The sequence below is a fragment of the Pristis pectinata genome, chromosome 14, assembly GCF_009764475.1.
Source record: "Pristis pectinata isolate sPriPec2 chromosome 14, sPriPec2.1.pri, whole genome shotgun sequence".
Lineage (NCBI taxonomy): Eukaryota > Metazoa > Chordata > Chondrichthyes > Rhinopristiformes > Pristidae > Pristis > Pristis pectinata.
Window position 1 is genome coordinate 25,731,489 of NC_067418.1, and position 11,244 is coordinate 25,742,732.

Sequence of the window (11,244 nt, forward strand, 5' to 3'; positions counted from 1 at the left end):
AATTAGGAGTAAGTTTTTATGTTGCTACAGCACAGACATGGAGCGAAAGACCTCTTATTGTTAGGCACTGATCAAGATTGCACCCAAGAAGAATAAAGTGGAATTATTAAGCTTGTAAGTGTCTGGTATGTCCTCCAGGCTAATTATCAGCAACTCCCACCCCAGCTACTCTTATAGATGGAATGGGTAAAATTATAAAGGTACAAATATTGTCCTTTCAATTTGTTACTTAAGTAACATGGACATTTTGTTTTAATCTTTTTGATGTCTACTAATATTTTACAGAACTAAATAAAGCTCCAATTAGAATGAAGTAAAACAGTTATATCAGATCAGTTTTTCCCATCACAGAAAATATGAATATCAACAGCCAACACCACTTCATTCTGTGTAAAAGCTTTAAAAATGAATAAATTTTATTCAACTTTGATGAATATACATATGCACTAACCTAATGACATCAATAAATATCAACTGTTCTGCATCATGATGGACTTCAATTCTTACATAAAGATTGTAGTTTGATTAAAAAGCCTGCTTAAATGAAAATGCAAATCATTAGCAAATCGCTATTTTCTTGGGGTTTTCTGGCATGTTGTCCTGCACAACCATGTATCATTGTAATTTGAACAGTGCAGTGCACAGCTGCAATCAAAGCCAAAACGTGACAGATTCATGGCCTTTAATTCAAATTAATAATAAGTTAAAGCTCAACTCAATAAAACCACCCTTTGTACCAAGCTATTCCGAACTTCCACATGTTCATACAAATAACCCTTGCTCCTTTCTGGGCACCTCATCTCAGGAATGTGGCAATGACCTTGAAACCGGGTTAAAATACAACAGATTGCAGAGACTATACAGCATATCAAGACAGCAAATTGAGCAAGGTATGGTCATTATAACATCTTAGGGACACTCCTTTCTCTGATGGAGGAACTCAGAATAAAGGGGCATGCTCTTATATGTACAACTGGCTCATTCGGAGATCAATTTAAGGCACATCACACAAAGGTTGGTGGAAATGTCTCCCAGATGGAGCTCTTGAGGGTGTATCAATTAAAAATTTCAAAATTCAGCCTGATTCATTATGGTTGGGCAAAGGCATGGAGGAATATGGAATTCTGGCATGTGACCAGAGTTGATATAGATCAGTCATTAAATAACTGAAGCATCAAACAAGCTTGATGAACTGAATGATCTACCCTCAAACCTGTATTTGGTCACACCTTCACTTTTGCTTGTAAATATTAACAATCATTCAAGATTTCCACTGGAATTTCTGATACATTATTTAAACTATGTTCACTTTTGCACACTGCAACATAAACTGAAGCAAAATGTAAATCCAGCATTTATTTTGAAAAGTATGTCATGCCCACGTGAAAATAATATTTTGGAACTGGTCATATTCAAAGTAAATTGACAATAAATCTATTAAAATTCCCCAAGCTAGAACATGCAATGGTATGAGGAAGGATTCCATTTCTTCATAAGTGCATTTCAAGTGAATAAATTTGCTTCCGCCATTGAAGATTTGTACTATTACAGCCTCAAAGGTCTTGCAATACTGCGGGTTTCACTAATTGATAAGCAAATTTCAGTAAATTCAAGGTCGCACAGGAATTTACTAGTCCACTAATAATCAAGGGATCAGTATCACTATCAAATTCCTTCAACTGTATGGAAAAAATCATAACATATTATTTTGATTGCAATCCCTTTGAACCTTGTGGAGACTAAGTGTAAACTTAAATGTTTCACAATGTCATAAAGCATTAGAGAAAATGTTCTAATTTACATCATCCAATTTATATTATAGATTCATTCACAATGAATAAACTTATTGAAAATTTACTATGCTTAAAAGTAGCAAGGTTTTTTTAAAAAACAAAGAACAAATGCTCAAAAGAAATTTTTTGAAACAGAAGGCCAAATCTCCGTTGAGTGAAGGCTGAATGAAGCATTACTGTTCCTTTTTCTCAGAGTGGGAAAAGAAAAAGTTGTATGATATAGCCAAGAGAAATTATTTTCATAAACGTTATTATAAGGTCTATCTCATAAATACTTGAAAATAATTTTATTATATTATTCTAACAAGTTAATTGAACCACAACAAACTCTTCAATATGTTGGGTTTAGAGTCCCAAATAATGCAATTGTTCTATTATCATTATTTCAATTGGAAATATATAGGGTTCACTGACAACTATGTATCGTTTCGCTCTTAAGGCTTGACTGCATGGCAGTTTATGGATCATTTTAACATACAAGTTGAACATTCAAAGCCACCTAAAAGTGCATCTGGTCGCATTAGTTCCCAATTGCAAGACAAACACTGGAAGTCAACAGCAATTGCACTTCTTGTAATGATTAACTACTGCAGCAATACACAAAAGTCATCATAAGTTGAACGAATTATCATTACTGATTACACTCATATAATATCCTATGACCATGCACAGCCATCATGAAGTTCAGATACTTAGCATGAAATTCAACAGACATGGCTGTGAAATTGTAAAATCCTACCTTTTGACCATTTGTAACAGGCATCTCTTCTAAACTCTTAGAGGTTTGTATATGGGTCTTTGTTCTAAAGAACATGAACTAAGCCAAACTATTCTGTCATAACAACCTGAAGTTTGAAAAGCCAATCGGTGACATGCCTAGCAGTTTTCAGTAATCAAAATGAAATAATGAAATGATTTTACTTTATATGTATTTCCACGATTAATGTTTCAGCAATCTGCTGGGTAAGTGGTCATTTCACTTGTACATTTTCTGGAAATAAGCAAAGTTCTTATTAGCTACAACCATTACATCAGTTCAGGTTACCTGGTACTCTGTTCTACACCTTCCACATTGTTGGATAATAAAATATTGAATGTCATAAAATGATTAAACTACATTGTTTTTCTATTCATTTCGTAGCGGTGGATTAAACAAATCTGTAAATTATGATGCGAATTTTAAGGTTTTGCGGCATCTCTAACTCTGCCATGGCTCATTTCTATTGGTATTGTAAATTAGTAGAACTACAGTTGGTACATTGTTTTGCAACTAGAGCTTCATGAGAAACTTTTATTCCAATTGTATGGATGAAAATTATTTGCTCTTGCTCAGAACAAAGCAAAGATTAGTTTGCACAATTTTAACATGGTAAAACTTGCATTGTTCATACAGAATGGTTTGAATACACGTCACAACAAAAGTTCTAAGTTACCAAAATGAAAATTATTTAATCATTTGCCCAACTAAAATTTAACATTAGCTTCTCATTGAATGAAAAGATCTTTAGCTCTCAAATACAATTGAATATCCCACCATGAGAAACCTAATCTCACCTGAAGAATTGCTCCATACAGTCGAAGGAGAACACAGCGTGGCTCATCCTTTACACAGCTTTTAGTATCAGGTAACGAGCACAGAAAAAGCAGATTACTAAGGCCACCCCTGAAAAATAATCAGCAATAGGAATAATGCTAAATATGATTAATACATTAATTAAAAATGAAATAGCTGAATGTTTCCATCAAATTAGTATAAAATGTCTTGAAAATGTTACATTTTATAGTTGCTGCAAATTCAGAATGGAACAGTTACTCCAGGAAGTGATCCAAGTATCTTCAGGTAGAATTTCAGGATACCTCATGCAAAGATTGAGAAATTTTAAGAGCACATGTTCTGTGCAAAGTTTTTCCTTGAACAGAAGCAGCTCCTGCTCACAATAAAGGCCATGTCCCCAGTCTGAATTAATCATCTTTGAGAGTTTCATTGAACATGTGCATTTGTGAGTCTTCTAAGAGGCTTCTTTTAAATAGTGTACCAAGTTACCAGCTTCCAGTCTGAGAATTATTTTATGAGCAAGATTTTCTTTATTGGGCACTTAGAAAATAATCTGGGAGAGTCAACATGGAATTACAAAAGAGAAATCACATTTTGCAAGTTTTTTTTCAGGCTATAACTAGCAAATCAGATAAAGGGGACCAATGGATGGATTGTATTTGGACTATCAGAGGCCATCAATAAGATACCACACAAGAAGTTATTGAACACAATTAGAACAAAAGTTGCAAAACAAGTCCTACAATGCCACAGCAGTTAGTGTTCCTACTTCACAGCTCCAGGACCTGCGCTTGATCCTGATCTTAGGAGCTGTCTGTTGTTTGCACATTCTCCCCATGACCACTTGGGTATTTTCCAGATTAGTCACACACCCCAAAGATGTGCTGAGAGGTTAAATGGTTACTGTTAAGTGGCAAAAGAATTAAAGGGGAGTTGATGAGAGATGATGATGATGATATAGGACTAAAGGGAAATAAGAGGGGGCATGGCATTGTCATGTTGGGAGCCAGCATGGATCTAGTAAGCCAGATAGCATCCTTCTGTGTCATAATAAGTAAGCTTAAACAAACTGGTCATACACTCTCCAAAAGTTAGAAGAACAAGAGATAATCTCATTAGGCTAGTTGTAGGATTGACATTTTCCCTGGTTAAGGTCAGTGTCTCAAAATGAAGGGTCGACCATTAAGGGCTGAGATATGAAGAACTTTCTTCACCCAGAGGTTAATGCATTTTCGGAACTTTTACCCAAGGGCTGTGGAGGTAGGCACTAAGTAAACTGAAGACAGATCAATAGGCTTTTGGATTAAAAAAAGAACAAAAGGACATAGAGTTAGTGCTTGAAAGTGAAACGAAAGTAAAAGATCAGCAATGATCTAACTGAACAGTAGACCAAGCAAATGGGACCAAATAGCTTCCTCCTGCTTCTATGTATTTATCATGGAGACACTCAGCATAGAAACCGGTCTTTCAACATCATGTATATTGGCACCAATCATCAAGACTCTTTATGTAACCCCAGCTGTCTCCAGGTATCCCCATCAACTCCCTTACTAGATTCTTCTCCTACCCACCTACACATGGCAGTTTATAGTAGCCAATTAATCTACCAAGCAGAACATCATTGACATGTGGGAGGAAACTGGAACCCATGCACTGACAGAAAATGTGCAAACTAGATTTTGTACATTAAGAGAATCAAGGGACACAAGTTTAGTGCAGGTAAATGGCATGGAGGTAAAAGGTGAACAATTATCTGAATGTATAACAGGGCAGTCATGAGGGGCTAAATAGCCTACTTCTGCTTCCATTTCTTATATTCTATGCCTGAATTAGGGAAGGCACATCAACCATAGTTCCCTGTCTTTGTTGACATCTGGTGAGCCTTGTGGGAATTGAACAGTGTGCATGTTTAATGAGGTTAAGAAAAGGCTCAGCTGTAATCTTCCCCAAAGTTAAAAAGCTTGCCAAACCTGTTGTGCTTTAATAAAGGCCAACTGGTTACATGACAGAAAACAGAAAGCATCAGCCAAAGACTTAAGACAGAAAGAAAGACTAAAAAATGTATGAGAAAAGACTTTTACAAAAATTTTCACTGCAGTCATCGAGCTAATTAAGACAGACAATGATTTGACACGGAATTAAAATATTTCACAAATGGACTGTGATGAATGAAGATGTGGAAAATTTCTGAATTAATACTTGTTGTCTTGAGTTAAGTGGGATAAATATTATTTGAAAATTTTCTTCCAGGCCAGCAGCCCGGTTTCAATTCCGGCCACTGTCTGTGAGGAGTCTGTACGTTCTCCCAGTGTTTGCGTGGGTTTCCTCCAGGTGCTCCCATTTCCTCCTACATTCCAAAGACGTACGGGTTAGGAAGTTTTGGGCATGCTACATTGGCGCCAGAAGTGTGGCGACACTTGCAGGCTGCCCCCAGAACACTCGACGCAAAAAGATGCATTTCACTGTGTGTTTCGATGTACATCTGACTAATAAAGATATTTGATCTTATCTTACTTGCAGCTGAAAGATAAACCTTTAGTCATTATGCTGGGGGAACACAGTGTAGACAATGCACTGAACTGGTTGATCATCGATGTTACTTTTTATATACATACCATGTTTCAACAAGAAGGCATTCAGTTCTTCCAGCCCATCCAAGGGCAATCCTGATGCACTTCTAATTACACAGAATCCTACCTGTGGTCAGGAAATTTTCATAAACCCAAACATTTTCTTGCATCACTTTCTTCTTGAAGGTCACTAAGGATTCTAATCTCACCAGCCATGCCAGTGACCAACTTCACATAATTAACACCTTTTTAACAATAAGAGCTAATCCTGTATTATCTATTATTGTAAATACAACCACTGCTGCTTAAATTCTTACATCAAATTTGTGAGTTTTTCATTTCAAAACATTTCTGTTGCTTCTCTTATTCTCTCTAATTCTGGAATCAACCATGCAAATGTAGTCCCTCAGATAACTTGATCTTTTTTTTAAAATATAAAGCATCAAATATGCAGTCCGTATTCAAGCCAAATCTCACTGGGGACAAATACCTTATTAAAATCACCTGGATTGGATATTTAGGCTTATATCCTTTGCAATGAATCCCAGAATTCTATCCACCTGTGCCAATGGGTTTTTCAACCTCCACTGAAGTACTAAGCTCTTTTCAATTTATGCACATTGACAGTCAACGTTAGCCAGCACTCTAAATCCAATAGCAGAATTGTGTTTTAATTTTAATTCTAATTCTAAAAATGATGAAAAACAATGGCTCCACAACAGACCTGTGGCTGTCTGTTGTTCAGAGGATGCCAGTCAGGTGCTATTCAAGTCTCCCAACAATTTGCCAAATAATTTATCATTTTACGGGGAAAGACATTGTGCTGGGGATAAATTGCGGGATTGTATCAAATGGCTTCTGCAAATGCAGGCAGATAACATCCATCAACTCCTATCCTCCTCCCCACCCTTTAGTCTGTCTTCTCAAATCATTCTAATAAATAAGCCAATCAAACCTCCCAGTCCAAAAACCATGCTGATGTTTTTGATTAGCTCTTGGCCCTCAAAGTACTTTCTCAATGTTTCATTTTAATCTATGTGGTTAACTTTTTCAAAATCTGTTTACAATACAGATTATGTGGTAGATTCTTCCTTTAATGAAGAGGAGAATGGGGATACACATGGTGTTTTACCAAAATTAAAAGTAATTTGGTGGAATACAGCATACATAAAACTACAGCCTACATGCAATTCATTGGACAACTGACTTTCTAATAGGAAAATGTGACTACAAGGCAAAAGAATGGGAAGTAAACTCAAACGATAATAATGTCAAAATATGATTCTTGACCTTCTCTCAAATTTTATCAAGTTAAATGCTAACCTGCTTAGAAAAAAATCTGGTGAATGTCACAACTTGATGAAAATCCTTTTTATGACTGCAAATCTGGTAGTCTGATATATACACTGGTGCTATTACTGTTTTATAGTAGACAAACAACCGACAGTATTTACCATCTGTATTTACTGTAGAGGTCATGGAAGCTAGGGGATTTGCGAAAAAGAACAGTGATGTCCTGAAACATACTGCCATTACGCAAGAGGAGGTGGTGGTGAAGTGCAGGAAAGTGAATAAATCCCTGCAGCCTGACAAGTGTACCTGGGACACTGAGGGAAGCAAGGAAAGAAATTGCAGGGGCCCTGGCAGAGATTTTTTTTGTCTTTCTTAGCCATGGGCGAGGTACCAGAAGACTCTAGGGCACCTAACATTGTGCCTTTATTTAATAAGGGCTGCAAGGACAGGCCAGGGTGGTGAGCCTAACGCTAGTGGTAGGAAAGTTATTGGACATGATTCTTAGAGACAGGATCTATCTGCATTTGGAAAGGCAAGGACTGATTAGAGATAGACAGCATGGCTTTGTGCATGGGAAAGTGCCTTGTGAATTTGATCAAGTATTTTTTTTGGAGAAGTGACCAAAAGGATTCATGAGGGCAGGGTGGTGGATGTTGCTCACATGGACTTTACCAAGAATTTTGATGGAAGGCTGGTCTGAAAGCTGGATCACATGGGACTACGGGAGTCGTTTCTCACATTGGAGGCTTGCGACCAGTGGTGTGCCACAGGGATTGTTGCCGAGTCCACTGTTGTTAGTCATACATATTAATGATTTGGATGAAAATATAGGTGGCATTGGTGGTGGGTGGACAGTGAAGTAGGTTGTCCAAGGCTACAATAGGATCGCAATCAACTGGGAAAGTGGGCCAAGGAATGGCAGATGGAATTTAACTCTGACAAGTGTGAAGTGATGCATTTTGGGAGGTTAAACCAGGGCAGCACATATACAGTAAATGATAGGGCCCTGGGAAGCATTGTAGAACAGAGAGACCTAAAGTTACAAATACATCGTTCCCTGGAAATAGCGACACAGGTAGACAAGGTGGTGAAGGCAGCATATAGCATTCTTGCCTTCACTAGACAGGGCACTGCATCTAAGAGTTGGGATGTCATGTTACAGCTGTTCAAGACATTGGGAGACCACACCTGAAATACTGTGTGCAATTCTGATCACCATACTATAGGAAGGATGCCTCAAGCTAGAGAGGGTGCAGAAAAGATCCATAAGAATGTTGCCAGGACTGGAGGGCTCTTGTTATGAGGAGAGACTAGATAGGCTGGGACTGTTTTCCCTGGAATGAAAGATGGGAGTCTAAAAGTAGAGGGCATAGGTTAAAGGTGATTTGGGAAAGATTTAAAGGGAACCTAAAAGGCAAGTTCTTCCCTACAGAGGGTGGTTGCTATATGGAATGAACTGCCAGAGGAAGTGGTAGAGGCAGCGGTAGAGGCAGCTACAATTACAACATTTATAAGACATTTGGACATGTACATACATAAAAAGTGTTTAGATGGATATGGGCCAAATGCAGGCAAATGGGACAAGCTCAGGAAGACACCTTGGTTGGCATGGATAAATTGGGCCAAAGAGCCCATTTCGGTGTTGTATAACTCTGACTAAACTCATTTGCCAATCACCAAGCCACACCCAATCTATTTTATTCCCATTGCTGCAATGTATTCTGCATATGTTTTAACCTCTAATTTTCCAGACTGAATGTTGATTATTCTTAGTGATTGTGTGTCAAATGTCATAAATTACTGAAACTTAGAGTCAAATTATAAGAATCTGTATTAATTTGGCTTCTATTCTGTTGAGTATCCAAGATTGAGAAATTATCCAAGGTGCTTTGAATGTTGAAAGGATTTCATGGGGTACACATGGAAAAATTACTTCCTCTGTTGGAGAGATTGTCAAGAGTATGGAAACATTAGATTAGCCATTCAAGACCAAAATCAGGCAGTACATTTTCAGATGAAAGCTTGTTTAAATTAAGGCAGCTCAAAAGGTTATGCTTGCTGGGACTATTTTCAGCTTTCAAGACCACAAAAGACAGCATTTCTTTTAGGTAGGGTATCAGGGGATACAGAGCAAAGACAAGGAAGCAAATTTATGCCTTGAGATCAGTTGAGATCTCATTGGAAGATGGGTCAGTTGTAGGGCTGAACACCCACTCCTGTTCCTGCATATCTATGGCTACATCAAAACAGCAATTAGATGTTTCCACTGCAAAAATAATAGCAAGGGCTCTGCATATTGTATTCAGTTAGTCAATTTACTCCCCATATTCTTACTTTATAACTCAAAATGTTTCAAAACCATGTGGCTCTGAACCCATGTAGAATTTCTCATTCCAAATTAGAATGCGATTAACTAGTTTAAATGAGAGACTTCAGGTAGAAGCAGCTTCAATATTCTGAGCATTTATGAACTGAAAATAACATTAATAAATATGGGGGATCTAATACACCAACTTACAGGAACAGGAGTGGGTGCTCAGTCACACAGAACTCATCCATCTTCCAATGAGATGCTCTAAGATAGATCTTACAGCAGGATAAAATGTCGGCACAACATGGTGGGCCGAAGGGTCTGTACTATGCTGTAATGTTCTAACTCAAAAACACCATCCTTGAAAACGTACGTTACATTTCCAACCTTCCCCTCTGCCATATTAAATATTATAATTAACCCAGCTGTGACATGCCAACTTCCCCAAACAGCTAAAATCCTCTCCCCAATTACATCTCCTTCACCACGTAATCGCAAGGCAAAATGATAGAACAACCATGCAATCGCCCGAAAACTTTCACTTTTGTTTCCTTTCCCCCCCTATATATTTCATTGTTTGAAAGTCATAACCATACATACAGGGATCTTAGACGTAAATAATTGATCTGCATTGTATTTCGTCTGTAAACTCCATCTTCTCCGAGCTCCTTCACTCGTGGAGAGGCGTAGCTTCCATTTTTAATCAAATCGTCTGATTTTTTTTTGCTTCTTTTAACATCCTCCGTCACGAATTCAGTCGTTATAGATACCAGCAGTCTACTCCATTTTAAAAACACATCACAAAATCCCCAAAACGTTTTGTTAAACATTGGTTTAAACAAAAATCACACACATACATACAAACCTTAGAATACTAATTTGGAATTCCTCCTCTGTCAAGGTTTTCCAAGCACCTCGAAGAAATTCTTTGCACCACAGATAAGCTTTATGCTTAGTCTGTTGGTCGGGTACGTCTTGCTTTCCCGCTTTGTAGTCTGTGGCTTCTTCGTGCTGAACACGGAGCCCATTCTGTGCAATCAAGAGCCCCATCTCTGCTGTGTCCACTGCGCTGGAGAATTTGGTTTTCATTTGTACCGATAAGGTATCGAAAAGAATAAAATTGCGATTATAACCGGCGGGGGAAACCGAGTGGAAACAAATTCCCCTCGCTCTTACGCCAGCAACGTCAAAAAACTCAAAGTAGAAAGACAAAAATAAATTTTTAAAATCCTTATTTCAATAACCCCCACCTAACAGAACACCCTACTACGCTGGCAGAAGATAATTAAAATATTTTAAAATTGTTCAATTATATCAGAAATTAATTATATGCCAAAAATGCAATTTTAAAATATATGCAAAATTAACCGTAAACGTCAGCAGAGAAAAATATCTACAGCTCTTGAAAGGATCAGAGGTTCTGGTCACTAATCACTGCAAAATGGACATGACAATATTCATCCCTCTGAGCACGACCCTCTATATGCGCAACCCGACAAGATACGGAAGAATAAAACGCCTTCGTGATGTGTTTGGAGCAATGGTGATGAAGAATATGATTGGAAATTCAGTTCACCCCGCCCCTACACCAGCCAATGGAAGTAGACCTTTAAAGTTAATGACGCCCTCACTTGAGCAGATCGGTGTGGTCAGCACACGTCCGTTGCTTTTGTTTTTCCACCAATTATTCTTTGTTCGGTTCTTCTGTCAATCACGTTTTAT

General features: G+C 37.8%; 1 protein-coding gene across 1 annotated transcript in view; it reads right to left on the reverse strand.

Moving 5' to 3' along the window:
• chka (choline kinase alpha) overlaps positions 1-11,013 on the reverse strand; it is a 48,554-nt gene extending 37,541 nt beyond the window's left edge. The window contains exons 1-2 of the mRNA XM_052028894.1: positions 10,388-11,013; positions 3,348-3,456 (exon numbers count right to left, since the gene is read on the reverse strand). Of these exons, the coding sequence (XP_051884854.1) occupies positions 3,348-3,456; positions 10,388-10,611 (333 nt within the window). The 5' untranslated portion in view covers positions 10,612-11,013. The remainder of the gene's footprint in view (positions 1-3,347; positions 3,457-10,387) is intronic.
• Positions 11,014-11,244: the final 231 nt, after the last annotated feature.